Below are 22,577 nucleotides of genomic sequence, written 5' to 3'. Positions count from 1 at the left end.
ATTTATAATAGTGAAATAAGTTAACTATTGCAAGTTCCTGTAAAACAAGACTATATAATTTAATAGTTAGTATATTTCATTGCAAGATGACAACGATTAATCAATGAATTGCTTGTAGTCATGTGTGTTAATTTAATAATGGAGGATAGTTTCTTCAGATTTACACTGTGTCCATAGTCTGAAATAGCTGAACATACAGTAGATGCCAATTAGCATTTAGTTGAATTTGAAATGATATTTGGCAGAGGGTCATCTGAACTACCATTTAAAACTCCTCAGACAGAAAAGAAACATTTTCCAGCCAAAAGCAGAATTAATATTCCAGTTTAATATTATAACTTAATATTAAAACTTCCTCCAAAATTAAGGTAGGAATACGACTGAAATAATTGAATGAATTAAAACTGAAATGCCAAGATTTGAAATAGCTCATAATATTGGTTTGTTTCTAGAAGGAGACAGACAACTAACTATTCACTATACAACGCCAGGGACCTGGGTTCGATTCCACCCTTGGGCGACTATCTGTGTGGAGTTTGCACATTCTCCCCATGTCTGCATGGGTTTCCTCCGGGAGCTCCGATTTCCTCCCACTGTCCAAAGATGAGCAGGTTAGGTGGATTGGCCATGCTAAATTGCCCATAGTGTTCAGGGATGTGTAGATTAGGTGGGTTATCAGGGGATGGGTCTGGGTGGGATGCTCCAAGGGTCGGTGTGGACCTGTTGGGCCAAAGGGCCTGTTTCCACACTGTAGGGATTCTGAAAAAAAATTATGACCCGCGTATAGAACAATTTTTACTTTGAGCCAAGGCAAAGTGGTCTCAGATCCAATTCTGACTTTGTAATCAAGACTGCCAACAAGGCTGGTGCTGTTGTTTTAGTGCACTGACTCCTACTTTGCAGAGACTGAGCGCCAGCTTTCAGTTACCTTCTCTAATCTCCACCCCCGGAATATGACCCAGCCACGGAGTACCAGGCCATTGTGTCCACAATGCTATACTAATCTCATTTCATTCGGTAATCTCCCCTCATTAACTCTAAAGTCCTCCTATTCCTATATAGTCCGCTTCTACCTCCGTCCCAAAATCCACAAACAGCATTGCCTAGGCAGACCCATCTTTTTCTACCTTGATTTGACTTTTTCCTGCCCTTGTCCAGACCCTTCCAACTTACATCCACGATTCTTCCGATGCAATCAGTTTCATAATGTCCAGTTTGAGGGCTCCAGGTGCCCCTTCTTTACCATGGATATGCAATTCCTTTTACACATCCACCCCGCCTCAGGATGTACATCTTTCTTTAAAAAAAAGCCTGAACCGCCCCCATCCACCTCCACCCTCCTCCGCCTGTTCAAGCCTGTCCTTATTTTGAACAAGATCTCCTTTAACTCCTCCCACTTTCTTCAGGTCAAAGGGTGGCCATTGGTTTCCACACAGGGTCCAGTTATGCCTGTCTCACTGTGGGGCATGTGGAATATTCCTCGTTCAAGTCCTAATGCGGCCCCATCCACAACTCGTTCTCCGGAACACTGATGACATCATCGATGCTGCTTCCCTCTCTCGTCCAGAATTGGAAAAGTTTATCAATTTCACTTCCAATTTTCCACCTTGCTCTCACTTTCACCTGGTCCATATTTGACTCCTCTCTTCCTTGATATCTGTTTTGATTTCTGGGGATAGGTTGGCCACTGAAATCCGCTACAAACCCACCAACTCCCACAGTTCCTCTGACAATACATTCTCACACTCTTCTTCCTGTAAAGGTTCTATTCCATTCTCCCAGACCTTCTCTGTCCATTGCATCTGCTCTGTTGGTGCCAACGTCTACAAGGGGACCTCCAAAATGTCCACCCTTCTCTTCTTCAACTGCAGATTCCCCACCACCATGGTTGACAGGAACCTCAGCCATGTCCGACCCATCTCCCACAGCGATAGTGTCCCTATCATCCTCACCTAATATCCCATCAGCATCCACATCCAAAGGATCAGTAGCTGCCATTTCTGCCACCTCTAATCAGATGTCACAACCAGGCACACGGTCACTTCCCCTCTCTTGTCAGCCTTCCACAGGGACCATTCCCTCCAGGACATCTTGGTCCACTCCTCCTCCACTCTCAATGTCTCTCCATACCCCAACTGCACCTTCCCATGCAATCACAGAAGGTGTAACGCCTGCCCATTTACTTCCTCCCTCCTTACTATTCAATGCCCCAACATAGCTTTCCAGGTGAAGCAGCGATTTACCTGCACTTCACTCAATCTAGTCTACAAAATTCACTGCTCATAGTACGGTCTCCTCTACGTTGGCGAAACAAAATGCAGACTGGGAGATGGCTTTGCAAAACACCAATATTCTGTCCGCAAAAGTCACCCTGAGCTTCCGGTTGCTTTCCAGTTGAACACACCATCCGGCTCCCTGGTCAACATTTCTGTTTTGGGCTTGCTGCAGTGCTCCAGTGAAGCTCAGCGTAAGCTGGAAGAACAACAACTCATTTCCGCATGAGGACCCTATAGCCTTCTTGACTCAATATCTAATTCAACGATTTCAGAGCTTGAGCACTTCTCCCATGTTCTTATCCCAAACCTCACACATTAGGCCTTGTCATCACATGGGCTACAAACAACCCATTGTTAGCCACTAAAAGTTTTCATTAGCAGTTATTCATTCTCCCAGGCTGACCTTTACCCATTCCTTTGTCTGCCTAACTGTTTTTCTCTTTCTCTGGGTTCCATCTCCACCTATCATTTACTCCTTCCTCACTCCCACAACCACTACTTTAGCATAGAAACCAATCTTTTCCTAGCTATAGTCACTTCTGAAGAAAGGTTAGTAGACCCAAAATGTAACTTTGCTTTCTCTCCACAGATACTGCCAGACCTGCTGAGTTTTTCCAGCAATTCCTGTTTTGGTTTCTGATTTCCAGCATCTACAGTTCGTTGGTTTTGACTTTGAATAATTTTTCAAAATGGCAAGTGCTCCAATCAACAGAAAAAATGTAAAATTGGACCTAATGTAATAAAATATTCAAATGCTAACAGTAATGTAGAGAATTTATCTACTTCCAACACTGATCATTAATAAATACACAGGAAATACATTTTTCCTGTCAAATCAATTCTTCACCTCACAGATTCTTCGATTATTCTGCATTGATTACCCTATCAGATCTGTCAAGGCATGCTTTAAAAATCTTATTGCTCTTAAAAGAATTACAATCATCATAAACCGTACAAATGACAATTATAAACCTGACAATCATTATCAATTTGGGATCCGTCTCTCTCAATCTTTGCCATAAATTTTCCAATACATTGTGAAGGCTTTAGTAAAAACTATTCACCAGCTATCAAAGCGTTTTGCTGTCGAGCTTGTTCTAGAAGCAGAACATGTTGAAGGAGCGAGGGGTGGCTGTGAGTATTGGTTTCTCCTTCAACTGCTGTTGTGGGCAAACCAGATGGTAGCGAGGTGGTGCTCACGAACTTCCCTGTTAAGGCACCACCCTGACGCAAAGACTGAATAGCTTGCCTTTCCGCTTCTTGCTGTGCTGACATCTTTTGTGAAGCCTGTGAATAGTCAAAAAAGGGCATTATTCAAACAAAAACAAAAAATTTTATAAGAGAACTTCCCTTCTACCCATTTATACCATTTTACTGTTTTTTCACAGGTTCATTCTTTTTGACCTTATATTTACAGCAGGCTGAAAAGAATGAAGAACGAAAACAAAGTTAAGACCAGAATAGAAACTGCAGAATAAAACAGGAAAGCCAACAACCAAACATTTTTAAACTGTAATGGCCTATTTGATAATTAAGTGTATCCATACTAATCCTCTGTACACAGGCTCTCCAAGGGTGGCTCAGTGGTTAGCATTGCTGCCTCACTGCGCCAGGCTTGATTCCAGACTCAGGCAATTGTCTGTGTGGAGTTTGCACATTCTCCCCGTGTCTGCGTGGGTTTCCTCCGGGTGCTCCACAGTCCAAAGATGTGCAGGATAGGTGGACTGGCATGCTAAATTGCGCATAGCGCCCAGGGATGTTTAGGTTAGCTGGGTTAGACATGCGAAATGCAGGAGTAGGGGAATGGGTCTGGGTGGGATGCTCTTCGGAGGGGTGGTGTGGACTTATTGGGCTGAATGGCCTGTTTCCACCCTGTAGAGATTCTATGAAATTCTATGAAGTGGAGAAATAGCATAACAATGTAGCATTAAAAGAATATGCCGATCGATGTACTTTGCCAAAGTTCAGTGGTTTAATTATTAAAAAATCTATTTCCATATATAATAATTCTTATGCCACACATTGTAAGAAACAGTGAGTGCTCTGTTTTGACAATCTCTCAAAAACACTTGGAACAAAAAGCCAAGTTTCTCCAAGTGCATAGGATTATTTAAAAGTAGGTCTAGTTTGCAATGTGCTTTTCCCCCCACAATCACTTGGTTAGGATGTCTTCTCATTTCGTTTAAGGTTCTGAGGACTTTGGTTGAATACTACACAATGTGAACCAAAGTCCTTATGAATCAAGTGGCAAAAAGTGCCGCAGAAACACATAAATGGAACTAAGACAGTTTTTATTGGCATGATTTGCCACCAAAATCTCAAATTCCTCATGTTTGCTGTCATTCAAAAACCACTGTTTAATTGTAAATTAAAGTCAAACAATAGCAATTCTGTTCAATTAAAAATTAAACTAGAAATGAACTAATTAAGATCATTTTTATCAACTCAGTGGGAGCACTACAGTGATTGTTCCACAAAATGAAATTGTCTACTTACATTGATCTGTGCATTGGATACTGCTACTGTAGCTGGGAGCCCCAGGGAAATGTTTGGTAGTGAAGGAGATGTGTACAGGCTGAGCTGACTTGCTGACCCATCAGTGTTCACTGCTTTGTGATGTGGATGCATATGCTGTGGATTAAAAAAAATGCTTTACATGTTGTTGAGGCGCTGACTTAACAAAATGCTATTCTTTCTCCAAGTGGACTTGATGTTGCTTTTTATATGAATCAGCTGTACGTGCCACACTTGAACAGATCATGACGATTGCATTCTGGGAAGAAATACACCTCTCTCAATTTGCATCAACAATTCACAGTCATATTCAGCAAGACTGTATTCAACTCTCAATTTGATTATTGGTCAGTTTGACTATGGGTATGATGGTGACAATATTTATTGTGGGCAGGAGGACATTTGAATGCTGCTGTTAATGGGTATTAACGGGAACATACTGGGTTGCCTAAAAGAAAGTTCAGTTGAATTTTGAATATTTAGTGCAGAAAGAGTTTGTTTTGTTTATAATACCAATTTATAACTTCAGCACCAACATGGAACAATAACCTAATAGCTAAACTCCTCTAATATTGTTTGAACCATGTACATTTTTAACTTTGAAAAGTATGGAATTAATGGCAAATGGAACAGTGTTTCACAATTCACACTGGGGATATGATAACAAATACTGTATTGAATTGTGGCTTTCAGGGATTTTAGGATGTTACATGTTTAATTTGGATCTGAATCAAAGAACTGATAATGACTTTTTTAAATGAATTTGTTTAATCAATTCAACACTCACATCTGAACAGGTTTGTTTGAAGGTTGAATCTCTGAAAAGGTCTAAATTTTAACATGTAATTAATTTGGTCTTAAAGATCACAGCCTTGTAAGTACCTCACTAGGTAGATCAAATACTCATGCTTTATACTTGAGCCTGCAACAGATAACCTCAACTCAATCCCTGAAGTTCCTGAAGTGCATAGTGAAAGCTTCCACTACATGAAATTCAGTTCTGATCAATGAGAGATATGTTTACCTTCTAATTCAAAATTAACTTGAACCTTAAAAACACATTAAACTAAAAGTCAGAACATTAACAATATGATTTATCTTGCCATCATACTAAATATTTTTGAGTCTCATCAAACTTGTAAAGGACGAGAACAGTTTGGGACACTTCACTTACGATGACTGCAGTTGAGGAATTACATTAAACCTAACTTTCAGCTTCCTGCTTTCAAATGCAGAAACTCAATTACATTATTCATCTAATCTGGATCTAAGGATGCTTTTGCTTGCATTCAGAATAAAAACACTTTCTTTTAAAGACATGGCAGCCTTTCATTGGACAACGGCCATTCCAAGTGGAATAATTACGCAAATCACATGTAAGTGGACGTATTACACTTGACATTTTCAAACAAATGTTTTGCAACCAGGAAAAGTAATCTTCACTGATGGTGATCAAGCCCTTCTGACCACAAGAAAACCTAGTGATAGGGAACACTAGCTACATATATGGATATAAGAGAATTCAAGCAATAGAAACAACTGTTTAGGTGTAAGTGCCCAAATTAATGTCTCCACCTTAGTTCAAGGTACAATAGCAATGTTATACCGACCAACATTATTCAGATTAAAGTATGCTGTCAAAACACGCTTCCCATGTCAATATACTTGATACTATGGGAGAAGGGATTATTAGTTGGCAGTCTTTACAGGAAACATCCTGAAAACATAGACAACTACATGGTCATATTTTAACCTCAAGAAGGATTTTGCAGGAGTGAACAATGTTTATTATGTACAAACAAACACACATACCCTTAGTTCTGTTTTTATCGACTCAGTATTCCTTTTCAGGAGCAATAAAGCTACCAGCAGCAAAAGACCACTGTATATTTCTTTCTTATTCAACACTTAAAGCCCTTGCAGCAAAAAAAGGAACCTTCATAAATACTTAATAATGAAAAGCCATGACACAATTTTTATTCTGGATATCAGAATGAGTCATCCTTAGTCAGAATGCATAATGGCATGCTTGACATTTCAGAAAGCTTCCTTCATGTTCTAAAAGTTTGCAGTCTCAATAGCCTCAAGGTTAAATTATTTGTAAACAGCACAAGAGTAATTGAGCTGAACATTCTAACAGTTTAGCCTAACGGGTATAGGTAGCAAGCTTGAGTCACATGAAATATGTTTATCTGATTATAATCTGATTTGCTACTGTGTACTTCACTTGCTAAAATATTAAGTCAAATACAAACACAATCACAACTTAAGAAAACAAATTACTGATGAAAATTTTAATTACATATTTTCTGATTTGTGATTGTGCATTAGGGGTCTTTTTAGGAAAGGGATACGATAAGACAACAGTTAATTTTGAGCCAAAAGTTGTAAAGCATTAAAGTAGTTTGCTCAGAAATAATAATGTCACAAGTGACTTAGGAACAATAACCCATTGTACATTAAACAGAAAATCTTCAGCATATTTGCTGTAATTTAAGCGTTTCAGTAAATATCAAAAATCTACACAACTAAATGAATCAAACTTCAGAGGAGGTGTGAAATGTCACATGAACCTTAAATATATACTGTTGTGAAGTGGGTTAGCACATTGTCAAACTCAGCCTAGACTGAAAAATAACTTTTGCAAGTTTAGTCATTCCAAACCTATTTTCTACTGGTCTTCATCCCAAAGCATACAACTTGCAGCAAATAGAAAATATAGACTGTTGAAATTGTCATAGACTTCTGTGGCTAGGGTTAAAGTGTATTGGAGAGGCAAAATGGAGAGTCTTTTTTCAAAAAAAAACATTGCTTGCAGATTATCTTAAATAAAATTTGCAGCATAATCTATAATATTGGCTATTTTTCGCAGCTATCTTCAAGACTGCAATGAAATTTTATATAATTCTTTATCTATTACCATCTGACAATCCACGATCAGACTCTCAGATTATTTTCAATTTATGCACTTATAATGCACCTTAATTAGTACTAATACTAAAAATGCCAACATACAAAATTAATGCTTGTAGAATTTACGGCAACAATTTAAAAAAGAGGCTAGTTATGACATATTTAGAAATAAGTGGTTTCAAGATTTAACGGTAGGTACAAGCTATTACCTCAACATGAATATTGGGTACAGAACCGGTTGTTCCGTTCTCAGCAGGAATATTGTTTGAACTGTTCGGAGAACTCGGGCCAGACCCAGGAGCACTGTTACAGACTGAGGAAACTGAAATAATCAAAACAAAGAAACTAGCATCAAGCAAGTAGCAGCCTCGTTATATTCTAACCAAATGCTCAAGACCAAGTAGTATAGATTAAAACTCACTACAAAAACAAGCAATAGGTACACATTCATTCAAGGAACAAGTTTGTTGTTTTTCAATTTAAAAGAGCAAAAGAGCTCGACTGACTCACTGATCAGGTTTTTTGACTTCTGCACTTTTCAACTAGCAACTTTACAACTTTACAACTGTTTACATTAATGAGTGGAAAATTACTGGATGGCAAGAGCAGGCAGAAAATCATATATATAATATTATTTTAACAACCATCATGGATACAACAACTATTTTTTGTTGGTTTATTCTAATTTGAAAATTACATGAAATTTGGTACTGTAGCAGATTGTGTAGCTTTTTTCAGAAAGTGAAATTTCTTCAGTGTTTAATAATTTAAAGCAGCAGGGTTTTCAAAGCACATTATTCAAAATCTAGAACATCATTTTTACAGAAAGCAACAAATGTAAAAGAATTTTTCTGGAATCATTTCAAATACATGGACTCTTGCCATTATAATAGTCCGAGTACAAACTTCCTCTCTACAAAGCTACAATATTCACATTTACTGTGGAAAGAATAATGGTACCCATAGAAGCTAGGCACCGAGTTATACAATGAAATTTAAAAGCCTTAAGACTGACAAACTTGTTTAGACTTACAAAACTTCAGTACTGCTGAAAAATAAGACTTTGTTGAAGCTTTTCATCTTACGTTCATCAGAACAAAATACAGGAACACCACTTCAAAGGGCAACAAATATTTATACTGCCTAAGAGGAAAGTGTTGATTAGTTAGTAAATGAATTGAGATTAGTAGAAGCACTGTCACTGGAAAAGAGACCCATTAATGCTATTGACAGTTAATTGATGGTTTTGCTTAAATTTTAAATTGGGTAGGTTGACTTGGATCGATAAAGGCATTGCCTGAAAAATTAACCACTGAATCACTGTCATCTATTTTGCTGATTTGAAATGGGTGCAGTGCGTGTCAATGTTATTTCTACGTGCTAAGAACAGGACCCGGTGTTTTCATATAAATAGCTTCGAGTACAAGGAAGTGTAGCACACTGTGAGCCCGAATGACAATCTTCAATTTGTTGTCAGTGTAATTCTCTGCACACTCAGCATTCTCCAACAGTGTTCTGTTGATTTTCCTCTAGAACTGGTATCCTTGTCAAATTTCCCAGATGAGTGCAGAATGAAAAGCTTTGACCAAATGTATTGTTTTTCAGCAATACTCAAGATTAATTTAGCAAATCTACAACTATTGCTGCCTGGATTTACTTGTTCTCTTCTATCAATCTGTTCTACTTCCACATACTCTAGTGAGCCTTTGTACTAATTACTTTGTTGCTCTTTTAGTTACATTTATGATCTTCCAAAAGTAAATTTCTACCTCAACGTTTTGAAGGAAGAGGATCAAGACCAACGGAGGGAAGTGAGCCAGGCCAAGCTGTCTGGACATGCTGCACCCACATGCTGGCACTCGTATCTGCTCAGAGAAGTGCATATCTCTCTTTACAGACAATCAATGCCCTAGAGGACTGTTCCTTTTGGAGACCATGATAGCAGACGGCATAATATTAAAATATGAATACCTGATTAATCATCAAATCAATGAGCAAACAGCTTTGCTACTGTATATCATGTTACTAGTAGAATAGATGAAAAAAAAACCCTCAGCAAGGAAAATTCAATTAACTTCAACCAGAAGACGCCAACATACATGGAAACATTGCAACTGCAACAACCCTGTACTGATCATTATGGAACATTATTATTAAATCTGGGTCAGAACAGAGTCAGATACAGAGCAGTGACAAGACTGCTAAAAAGCCACATACTGCTCATGTACATCATATAACTGGCACAACCAACGAGAAAAGCCATGTATGGTTTTTTGAGATGCAGCAAATCTAGACTAAATTAGTGTAGAGTGTCAGAGAGAGAAACCCTCCTCAAAATCACCTCACAAAGCTGCTCTTCCATTCTGTCGTCATACAGAAAGTCGAATGTTGGACTGCTCTAGCAACAGTCAGAGGACTCATGCTTGTATATTTATTTTCTTCTCTTGCCTTGTTTTCATTCATTTATTTGCCTTCTCTGCCTCTAGCCTTAGAGAAAGTTGCTAATGGTTCAGACACATTTAGGATTTTCCAAATATAATGAAAAAGTATTTCTCCCTACTTGGTCATTCCGCTGTGTTACTTCAAATAATCAACTTTCCATCAGATTTACACTATTTTTGTGGTCCCTACATCTATACAAATTTGGATCTATAGCAGTGAGTAAGTTTGCAAACAGGGAGATACTGAAGAAGTTGGGCTTGGGAATATAATCATTCTGCAAAACTTGAACTAGCTGTTAACCAATTGGAACTGACTTACACAGCCCAACTGTATTCAGGTTGTGTAAACAGCAAAAATTGAATTAAATCTGAAAATGATAGGATTAAAATCTGAGTTTCAAAACAGAGACACAGCACAATACACTAGTGAAAGTATCATGCACTAAGCTCCATGTTAACGAACTAATTATTGGATTATGCATCACAGTGCATTGTTTTATTTAGTTTTCAATACATTGTGCTTAAATGACCCAATAAAAGGAATGTAAGAATTAGTTTTTGGAACCATGTAAAGAATGCAGAATTTATAAAGTAAAACTCAGTTGCTTAATGCTTTTGAAGAATTGATTTTCCATTGTTTACACAGAATTCCAGAAAAGTCAGTTGTGACCAGACTTAAACATCGACTCTATTTCTCTCCACAGATGCTACCAGACCTGGTGAGTTTTTCCAGCATTGTGTTCATTGCTTCAGTTTATAGCACTTGTGCATTTTGCTTTTAGTCATGTGTGTGTGACACCCTGAGGCCTCAACAAGTTTGTTCAGTGTGTGCTTGAACCATATAGACTTGGAATGTTTCATCAGATTCAATTATGCTATCCTTGGATGAAGGTGGAACAAATCATTCCAGTTATCTTTTCTGATTGCTACCCAGTCATTTCTGAGGTTTGCTTCTTTAGATACGGATAGGACGGAATTTTTTTTTGTCTTTGGCACTCAGCAGTAAAATCATGTTGTGGTACACACATTTTGGACAAGACAACGATGAGCCTTTAGCACCTGTGGAACTGTCCCTCAGCAACCATTTAACATTTTAACGAGGGAAAGATTACTATTTTAGTTTTTTATTTAAAAAAAATTTTAGCAGCATACATAATAACAAGGCAGCAAAAATCACTACTGGATGTACTTTATTTTAGTTTCAGATTTTAAATAGTTGTCAGATGATACATCACACACTCTATTCAATTCTGCAAACTTACCTGTGATTTCAATAGCTCTCTTCTTGAACGTACTAATTATTGTGCCATCCTTTCTCCTCAATAATGGGCTGCTTCTCCTCTCAGCCACTTTCTGTTTTAATCTGGAACGTACTTTCAAATTGGGTTCAGAAGCTGTGTACATTATTTCAAGAAAAAAAAAATTAAAACTTAGCTTTGAAAATGTTTTTTTGCCTTAAAAAGCAAGCACTGGAATGAAGAAGGGATGAAGGTTTACTAAATGACAATTAACTGAATGACACCAGATTATTGCCTCAAAAATTTGCTTTCCTCGAGTTATAAATTATCGGTTGCAGACCAGAACATAGTTATGCGAATACAGTTAATGATTAGTTCGCCACTTCTGAAGAACAGTCCCATTAAAAAATTAAGACTGTAAGTCTTTTCTGAAGAAGGGTACCGACCCGAAGCGTCAACTATCCTGCTCCTCTGATGCTGCCTGGCCCACTGTGCTCCTCCAGCTCCACACTGTGTAATCTCTGACTCCAGCATCGGCAGTTCTTACTGTCTCTATTTAAGACTGTAGGTCTCCTGACTTCTGCTCATTGACATCAGTCGCAAATTTATAATTTTTGTTTTTGTTTTTACACACTATTAGATTTGTTCCAATATCGAAAAACACAAACTTGAGAATACTGATGTATCATTTTCATGAATACTATGTTATTGACCCTGATGAAATATTGAAAACAAAAAAAAACTCGCTCAAAACAACCATTCACATGGGAAAAGCTATCCTCCAGTGTCAATCATGAGTTACACAGTAGAACATTAAAAAAGTGATAAAATTTAGATTTGTACCATTGTTTACATCAAGAGGCCTTTCTGCTCCTTTTAATTATAAAACGTCTCATATAAATAAATGCAAAAGCAATTTTAAGACTTGAAGATATCACAGTGTAGCCAAAATTATTTCAAAACTGTACTCATAAAAAAAATATTCATTTTTCAACTCAAAATAAAATGGATGAGGACAACTAACAAGTGATAATGAATTCTGTGTATTATGGATTACAGAATTCAACAGTGCAGAGTAAATAACTGTACCACTTATACCCCTACACACGTTCACAAATTATCCATTTGGTTCACTAATGTCCGAGGGTAGGAAATCTACCATCCTTACCTGGTCTGGCATACATGTGATTCCAAACTCACAGCAATGGGGTTGACTCCTAACTGTCCTCTGAAATGGCCTAGACAGCCAATCAGTTCAAGGGCAATTCAGGATGGGCAACAAATGCCAGCCTCATCAACAAAGTCCACATCCCATACAAGAATAAAAAAATACCTGCAAGTTCTATCTGATTGTGAGAAAATAACTGCTCAACAAAAAGTACTTGCATATGCACTTTATGTGCTCTAACCTACGAGGTTACAGAACTGAGCTATGGAATGCAAGATCATACTGATTAGCTCTTTCCCAATCAGAATGGACACAATGGGCCATATAAATTCCTACTTTGCCACAAATGTTTAGGATTCTCTCTTATTTACATTAATTAGTCCTTTGTACAAACAAATATTAAAAAATTAGAATGAATTTTATTTCCTGCTTTGAAATCCCTGTTCAATTATCTTTTTGTCTGTGTACCATGTATTATTCCTGAATAAATAAAAAAAAGGAACATAGGACTTAAGAGCAGGAATAGGTCACTAGGCTCCTTGAGCCTGTCCTGTCACTCTTTCAACTCAAGGCTGATCTTCTTATGCTCTTAACTCCATTTTCCTGTCTTTTCCTCTCCACCACCAACACAGCCCCACAACCTTCGACTCTTTTGTCAATCAATATTCAAGGCTGGGTGAGACAGAATTAAATCAAAAATCTGCCCTCTACTCCTTTGAGGAAAACAAAATCAAAACTAAACTCTGAGAAAAAACAATAATCTTCAGCTTAAAAGTAAAACCTCTTATCCTGAAACTGCATTCCCTAATTCTAGTTTCCCCCCCAAGAGGAAACTTTCTCCTGGTATCCACCCTATCATGTCTCTCAGGATCTCATATGTGTCAATGAGATCACCTTGCATTGTTCTAAAATCTAAAGGGTATGTGCCAACCTGTTCAAACTTTCATCCCTGGAATGAATCGAGTGAACCTTCTCTGAAGTACCGCTAATGGAATTACATCCTTTTTCAAATAAGGAGTTCAAAACTGTATATAGTATTCCAGAGATGGTGTCACCAAGGCCCTGAACAATTGCAGGAAAACTTCTCTGATTTCATATTCCATTCTCCTTATAATAAATCCCAACATTACATTTGCCTTGTTAATCATTTGCTGTATGTACATACTAATATTGGAGGTGCACATATAAACTTCCTTAATGCTGCTTTCAAGAAGATTTCTAGGAGGTATGCTGAAGAGTTTTGATTGACTTGTTCCTTGTAGCTTCAGTGAATATTTTTTCTTGTCTTCCTTCTTTTCACTTCCCACTCTTGAATTGCAAGTTCAGAATTACAAATTCACCACATGATAATGACATGCACAAATAGCCGGAAGTATTGGTTGTTTCCGCCTCAACTTCAACCTGAGATCACTGAATGACAGAGTGCCAATCTTCAGTACAAGAAATGACCTCACAGGATACAGAAAAGGCTATGGGTCTCAATAATGTCCAAGCTAGTGTTGATGTCTTGGGCCTCAAATTGAGCCTGTAGGCAACTTGTTTTTGTACAGCTACAACACTGGCTTCTCCCCAACAAAGTGCAACTTATTTTCTGCCAACAAAAAGTGGGGCCAATTCTATTCAGTCACTCCAGTCCCAGCAACCTGTTCTCAGTTGTCAGTAAAAAGATGAATGATATCACTAACTGTGCCCTTAAGCAGCGCTTACTCATCAACAACCTGACTAATACTGCTCAGAGTGAGTTCCATCAGGACTACTCAGCTCCAGGCCTCATGAGGAACCAGTCTGTGCCACATGTAACAAGACCTGGAAAAAATTCAGACTAGAGCTGATAAGCTACAAGGCATAAATCAGAAGCGTAGAAGAAACTTTCCATTTGCTTGGATAAGTGTAATTCCAACATTCAAACAGCTCAACATCATACAGTAGAAACGAGCCCAATAATAACAATCCATCCATCACCTTGAACACTTACTTGCTCCACAATGAACATACCATGTCTGTAGTGCTTATTATTTACTAGATGCACTGTACTAACTCACCAAGGTTTCTTTGACAACACCTCCCATAACCTATACTATCTGGAAAGGCAAGAAGAAGCATGTGGAAATGTTACCACCTCCAACTATCCATAGCATTCTGAATTGAAAATATATTGGTGTTCTTTCATCATTGATGAGTTAAAATTTTGGACCCTCCTCCCGAATATCACTGTGGGATTACCTTAACCACATGGTCTGTCATAGTTCAGAAAAACAACTCATTACTACCTTCTCAAAGGTAATCAGGAATGAGCGACATGTGTTGGTTATCTTCTATCTATTGGCAATCACTTCCTCAGTCTTTGAGTATTCAATAGAATTCAGAGAAAGCAAATCCACTCCATCTCCACACTTGCCTCAACTTTAAAAATCCAAGCATAATATTAACTAGCATGTTATAATGCACGAGATCCCGGATTCAAACAAATAAAGGTGAGACTGATTCAGCATTTTATGCACCACGATGGTTCTTCAGTCAACGCAGAATTTGGGAGGATGTAGACAAGGCTGCACCTTAGAAATGTGAAGAAACAGAAGTATTCTGGAACTTCTCTTGACCATCTTTGAGTATCAGACTGTTCAGGTAGAACTTCTCTTTAGGCTATTGAATCTATGTACTGGTTGGACTTAATATCCATTTTTTTCTCCTCAATCTGTACATTCTTCAATATGCTGGTTTAATGATTATACTACTGAGCTATCAATCCATTGTTGTAGGTTCTAACCTTACTGTGGCAGGTATATCTAGCAATTTATGGACTTGCATCAGAAAAATTACCGTGGAAACTGCTAGTATACTAAGAAAATCCAATTGATGTAAGTCACATATTTTAGGGAAGGACCAATATCCAAACTCGTCTGATTTGCATGCAGCTCCAGTCCTACACTAAATAGCAGACTCTCAATGCTATTAGTTTAAGCAGGAGTGGTCAAAACTACACTTGTCAATGTTGTCCCATCTCTAAACCAGTCAGGCCAGTATGTAGCACACAGGTGAAAAACAAACCTGTCTGATCTCACCAGTATAACTAGTTTCTCAATGCTGCCACAGAAAGAATTTTCCATCTCATCTTCATTAATAAAATACACTGCACATCATTATAACAGCAGTCAGATAATGAAATTAAAACTGGGCCCAATGTTTCTTCTGCTAACTATTACTGCTTAATCACTAAAATGTCTGCACCAGTAATTCAGTGTCAAAGAATCATACAACACGGAAACAGACACTTCAGTCCAACTTGCCCATGCTGACGAAGTTTCCCCAAAACTAAACAGGTCTCACTTGCCTGCATTTGGCCCATATCCCTCTAAACCTTTCCTTTTCACGTACCTTTCCAAATGTCTTCTAAATGCTGTAACTGTACCTGCATCTACCACTTCTTCTGGCAGTTCATTCCACATACGATGCACCCTTTGTATGAAAAGTGGCCCCTCAGATCCCTTCTAAATTTTTTTCCTGACCTTCAAAATATGCTCTCAAGTTCTAAACTTCCTCGCCCAGAAGAAAAAACCTTTGCTATTCACCTTAGCTAGGCTCTTCATGATTTTATAAACCTCTATAAAAGGTCACCCCTCAACTTCCCATGTTCCAGTAAAAGAAGTTCCAGCCCAACAAGCCTCTCCTTATAACTCAAACCCTCCAATTCCAGCAACATTCTGGTAAATCACTTCTGAACCCTCTCCAATTTAATAATAAGCTTTTATAGCAGGGTGACCAGAACTGAACACAGTAATGCAAAAGTGGCCTCATCAACTGCTACTCAATTGCCTGAGCAATGAAGTTAAGTGCGCTAAACATCTTCTTAACCACCCTCTCTACCTGCAACACAACTTTCCAGGAATCATGTACCTGAACCCCTAGGTCTCTCTAATTGACACCACTATCCAGGGCTCTACCTTTAACTGTATAAGCCCTGGGGAAGCGATGGCCTAGTGGTATCGCTGGACTGTTAATTCAGAGACCTCGATAATGTTCTGAGGGCCCAGGATCGAATCCTGCCATGGCGGATGGTAGAATTTGAATTCAATAAATATCTGGAATCAAGAATCTAATGATGACCGTGAATCCATTGTTGATTATTGGAAAAACCCATCTGGTTCACTAATGTCCTTTCGGGAAGCAAACCATCCGTACCTAGTCTGGACTACATATGACTCCAAATCCACAGCAATGTGACTGACTCTTAACTGCCCTTTGGGCAATTAGGGATGGGCAATAAATGCTGTCTGGCCAATGACGCCCTCATCCAAATTAAACTCCCATCTGCCAATGCTCAGCGCATTGGCCCAACTGATCAAGATCCCTTTGTAATCTTAGATAACCTTCTTCAGTGTCCACTATACTAACAATTTTGGCGGGATCTGCAAACTTACTAAACATGCCTCCTAAATTCTCATCCAAATCATTCATATAAACCACAAAGAAAAGCGGACCCAGCACCGATCCCAGAAGACGACCACTAGTCACAGGCTTCTTAGTCTGAAAAACAACCCTCAATCACCACCCTCTGTCTCCTACTGTCAAGCCAATTTTGTAGCCAGTTGGCCAGCTCTCTCTGAATTCCTTGCGATCTAACTTTATCAGTCTACCATGCGGAACCTTGTCAAAGGCTTCACAAAAGTCCATGCAGACAACATCCGTGGCTTTGCCCTCATTAATCTTTTTAGTTACGTCCTCAAAAACCTCGATTAAGTTTGTGAGACATTAAAATTGATCAGATTCTAAGAAAATGATCAATCTTTTTTGTGATTGGTCCTGACAGGTTGATTCCAAGCTTTTTGGACCAGGACAGTTCTGATCACGTGTCAAAAGCAGATAACTGTTTAGTTGTTAAATGCATTTTCAACATATACCATTCTAAGATGGGAACTGGAATACCAAATAAGTCAATGTGAAGAACAAAACAGTTGGTTACATTGTCATGGCTGAGGACACATTGTTATATTAAATATTAACTAAATAATTAGTTGTATATAGGGGTGGGACACAACCCAGCTTCTGTTGATTTACATGGTTAATTATTAAAGTACCAATATTTCTGACGTTAGTGTAATTAACATATTGCCTTCCAATTTATTTAATGTAAACAGGAAAATTTCCCTTTTGTTTTGCAATAGTTCACAAATTCTGTCGGCAGTATATATTGCTCAGTGCAATAAAGAATTCGAATGCACTGCAATCTTTATTACCAATGAATATTAACCCAAACCCAACAGTTTTTGTTTAAGTTTATACCCAAAAATTAAACTAGGATAGAATAAATTCAATTTTCTAGGATGTAAAATGATCAGACTCCCAGTTTAATATCTAACCTCAGATTTCTATATGTGGCAGGATGCAGGATACTGAGTTACAAGTAACAGAATAAGACACAATAATCTCTTAGAATAGTCAAAACAGTATTTATATGTAATGGTGCTAACTTAAAAAATAATCAAATTTCTTATGTTACAGATGCAATAACAAAATTATCATGTCAATATTTTTACTTGACAATACTGGCAATTTGCACTTTCAAATATGAGTCCTTTGTATGGGTTTCTATGTCTTAAATACTGCTAATTATAAAATATATCTTCCCTAAATATTTGGAGAGCCTTAGTACCTGCACACGTGAGGAAAACCTTAAACTGGTGTAAAAGCATCAAATAATTTATTTGCTTTTACCTAGGTATAGATATTGAATAACGGAATTCAAAAATGAATTGAAAAAACATATTTATGCCTTTTAGCTGACTCAGACTTGACATGAGTTTTAACATCATACTATTACATTATTCCCCATAGCTCTATTTTAAGCTGGGCACTTAGTTTTCAGCTGTTACAAGTGGTTTAAAAATAAATCTCATTAAATGCTGAATACTCACCAGTTTTTCGGAGTGGAAAATCATCTTTTCCATCGTATGACCCCAGCAGTGGGACTTTGTAGGTGGGAGGAGTTGTACTCTGGGGTGGGGAGCTCTGATCCAGTGATGCATGGTGGGCTCCCCTGGTACAATCAAGGGAAAAGTATATTAACAGAGCTGTATCTACAATGGCACACTTAAAGTGTATATAAATATTGATAAATGGTTACTATATTTCAGTGAACTTATTCCACAAATGAAATTCAATCCAATTAATTTAAATAGGGCTAAATTCACAATGATTCCAGGTCATTTAATCCATTTTAGTTTATCCATTCAGAATTCTCCTAAATTCAGGGCTGCATTCACACAGTTGCAAAATGATTCCAGGTTTTTGTCTTTACCATCGTAACTGAAAGTATGTTCAATGTGTTTGATTAATCACTGCATGAAGAACATCTTGGTAACAGTCTGAAATTTGACATTTACTAGTTTGTACCTGCGACCTTTAAGACTAAATTTTCACATATATTTTGCTGTTGACTATTCATTATGCTTTTCAATAAGCTCACCTCTTAGAAATTTAGTATCAAAAATATCTCTCGGTCTTCCTAAAGATGCAAATACCGACTCTGACATTAAGTATTCAAGCCACTTCACAACAGCATTTTCACACAAATTTGAAATTGAGCCACACAGACCAATACGTGGACTGATGGCAAAAAACCTGGCCAAATAGGTAGATTTTTATGTAACATCTTAAAAAATGGAAAAAGAGGGAATCCTAGAGCTTACAGCCTACAGGACAATGGTGTCGTGACATCACTATTGTAGTAGAAATAAAGAGGCCCAGGAAATGCTCTGGAGACACAAATACAAATCCCACTGTGGCAGCTGATAAAATTTCCAATTAATTAATTAATTAACCTAGAATGAAAAGCTATTGTCAGTAATGGCATACACAAAGTTATCATTTGTCTTAAAAATCCCTCTGGATCACTTGTGTTCTTTACAGAAATGAATGTATCATTCTTACTTGGTCTGCCCTACGTATGACTCCAGGTCGACAGCTATGCAATTGACTATTAATCGCTTTCTGAAATAGCTGAGCTATCAGTTGTACCAAATCATAACAGCAAAGTCAAAAAGAAGTAATACCAAATAAGGCATCACTTGAAACAACTACAGCATACTCTGCCCAGTCAACTCTGCAAAGTCCTCCTTATTAACATCCGAGACATGTGTCAAAATTGGAAGAGCTCTTCCATATACTAGTCGAGCAACAGCCTAATAATACTCACCAAATTATGACTTACAACCAATGTCTCAAACTCCACCATCACTATACTTAAGTCCATCTGGTAGGATACACCCAGTGGTTTACAGTTAGGAAGGTGCTGCTCAAAGAGTCCTCAACAACTCTGGACCCATAAACTAACATGATATGGCATATGCTTCACTCTACCAATATCAGCAAGACATAAATTCAATCCTGGTTCAATGAGAAATAAAAAAGGCCACACCAGGAGTATCAGACATTCCCAAAAATAAGGTTCAAACCTGTTAAGTTAGATTACAAGACTTTATGCATGTTGGACAGTGAGTACCAGATAAAAGACAGATTCAAGAGATCACACAAGCAATAGATCAGCTCAAAGCTTTGCAGTTCTGCCACATCCAGTTGTGACTGGTAGTGGACGATGAAACAACTAACCAGAGCAAGGTCTCCAGAAATATCCTCATGTTCAATGATGGGAAAGTCCAGAACATCAGCATCCAAGACAAGGCTGAAGCATTTGAAATTATCTTCAGCAAAAAGTGCTGAATTGATGTTCCATTTTGGCCTCTTTCCCGAGGGTCCTTGTTTCACAAATGCCAGTCGTCACCCAATTTGATACACTCCACGATATCAAGAACTTGTTGAAAGCAGTGGATACAGCAAAAGACCATGTTGCACAAGAATATTTCGGCAATACTACTGAAAACTCATGCTTCAGAGCCAATCAACTGAACATAAATTTAACTGGTATTATCATATAAATATTATGGCCACTAGAACAGGTCAGAGGCTGGGAATTCTGTGGCAAGTGAATCACTTTGTGACTCTTCAAAGCCTGTCCATCATTTCCAAGGCACAAGTCAGGAGTATAACGGAATGCTCTCCACTTGTCTGGATGACTGCAGCTACAACAAGCTCATAGCTATCCAGGACACAGCAGCCATCTTGATCCTTACACCATCCACCAACCCAAACATTAACTCCCTCTGCTGCTGGCTTATTATAGCATCTATGTAAACCACATACAAGATGCAGTGTAGCAAACTGCGAAGTCTCCTTTGGCAGTACATTTCAAACCAATGCCCTCTGCTACCAAGAAGGACAAGGGCAGCAAACTTGTGGAACTACCACCAAATTCCTCTCTAAGGCACACAACAGTCTGACAATTTCTCCACTGTTGTTTAATCAGAAACCTGATGTTTCCTTCCTAATAGCACTGTAGTGCACCTATACTAGATTGACTGCAGTGGTTTGGGGGCGGGGGGGGAGGGGGCACACCACCACCTTTTCCAGCGATGTTGGACTGCAAGAACTAAATTAAAGAAAGGTAGCTGAAAATTTCGTTTGATTTATTTATTGTCATGTATACCTAAGACAATGATAAGATTTGTTTACAAGCAGTACAGGCAGATCATAGTAAGCAAGGACAGATCATGGGGTGGAGGAAAAACTCACTCAGACCCATACAGGTTACACTGCACAAGGTGTGCGCAAGGCAAGATCAACATGAGCAAGATCAACATTATTTGAAGTTAGACAGTCCATTCATCAGTCTAATAACGGCCAAGAAGAAGCTGTTCCTGAACCTGCTGTTGCCTGTATTCAAGCTTCTGTATCTTCTGCATGATGGAAGAGGTTGAAGGAGAGTATTACTGGGGTGCGATGCATCTTTGATGATATTGGCAGCCTTTCCATGGCAACTAGCTGTGTAAATGGAGTCCATGGATGGAAGATTGGCTTCTGTGATGGTCTGGGCTTTGCACACAACCTCTGTAGTTTCTTATGGTCCTGAGCAGAGCAGTTGCCATACCAGGCCGTTATGTACCCGGACAGTATGCTTTCAATGGTGCATCTGTAGAAGTTGGTGAGAGTCCTAATGGACATACCGAATTTCCTGAACTGCCCGAGGAAGAAGAGGCACTGTTGTGCCTTCTTGACTGTTGCATTTACGTGGGAAGTTCAGGAAAGGTTGTCAGTTATCGTCACTCCTAGGAACTTGATGCTTTGCATTCTCTCAACCTCAGCTCTGTTGATGTAGATAGGGGCATGTTCTACTCTTTTCTTTCTGAAGTCAATGATCAGTTCTTTAGTTTTGCCAACATTAAGAAAGATGTTGTTCTCATTGCATCACGTCACCAAGCTCTCTATCTCCTTTCTGTATTCTGACTCATCACTGTTAGCTATCCGTCATACCACAGTAGAGTCGTCACCAAACTGGTAAATGGCTTTTGTTTGGAATTTGGCAACACAGTCATGGCTGTACAGGGAGTACAGTAGGATGCAGAGGACGCATCCTTGGGGGGCTCTAGCGTTGAGTGTTATCTTCACTGATCGCACTCCGTGGAACAGAATACTGAGGATCCAGTTGTAGAGGGCAGAGCCGAGATCAAGGTCTCAGAGTTTTGAGATCATTCTGGAGGGGATAATGGTGTTGAAGGCGGAGCTGTAGTCGATGAGCTGGAGTGTGACATAAGTGTCCTTTTTGTCCAGATGTTCCAGGGATGAGTGCAGAACTAGTGAAATAGCATCCGCTGTGGGCCTGTTACATCGGTAGGCAAATTGTAGGGGATCGAGGCAAGCTGGTAGACTAGAGTTGATGTGGTTCGTGACCAACTTCTTAAAGCACTTGAAGGTGTAGTCACCAATGATGGGGATATTTAAAACCAATGACAGATAACAGGCTAGAATTTGCTGAGGGCAAACATTTTGAAGAATTATGGGCTTGAAGGAGATTTCCGAGATTGGGAGGCCACAGAAGCGATTTAAATTAAGGATTACAAATTTAAAATTGAGTTTTTGTTAAACCATGATCAATGTCAGTGGTCGCAGCATGATGAGCATGCAGGATTTTATGCAA

The 22,577-nt window shown here is 38.5% G+C and overlaps 1 protein-coding gene across 10 annotated transcripts in view; it reads right to left on the bottom strand.

The window, feature by feature from the left end:
• Positions 1 to 22,577, bottom strand: part of hdac5 (histone deacetylase 5) — a 323,514-nt gene that overhangs the window by 95,402 nt on the left and 205,535 nt on the right. For all 10 annotated transcript variants that reach the window (XM_048614512.1, XM_048614511.1, XM_048614514.1 and 7 more), the window contains 5 exons: positions 18,463 to 18,584; positions 11,407 to 11,538; positions 7,913 to 8,025; positions 4,773 to 4,907; positions 3,341 to 3,563 (listed from right to left, as the gene is read on the bottom strand). In XM_048614512.1, the coding sequence (XP_048470469.1) occupies positions 3,341 to 3,563; positions 4,773 to 4,907; positions 7,913 to 8,025; positions 11,407 to 11,538; positions 18,463 to 18,584 (725 nt within the window). The remainder of the gene's footprint in view (positions 1 to 3,340; positions 3,564 to 4,772; positions 4,908 to 7,912; positions 8,026 to 11,406; positions 11,539 to 18,462; positions 18,585 to 22,577) is intronic.

This window comes from Rhincodon typus, chromosome 30, assembly GCF_021869965.1.
Source record: "Rhincodon typus isolate 14 chromosome 30, sRhiTyp1.1, whole genome shotgun sequence".
Classification (NCBI taxonomy): domain Eukaryota; kingdom Metazoa; phylum Chordata; class Chondrichthyes; order Orectolobiformes; family Rhincodontidae; genus Rhincodon; species Rhincodon typus.
Note: the sequence above shows the minus strand (reverse complement) of the source record. Positions and strands in the feature narration are given on the sequence as shown.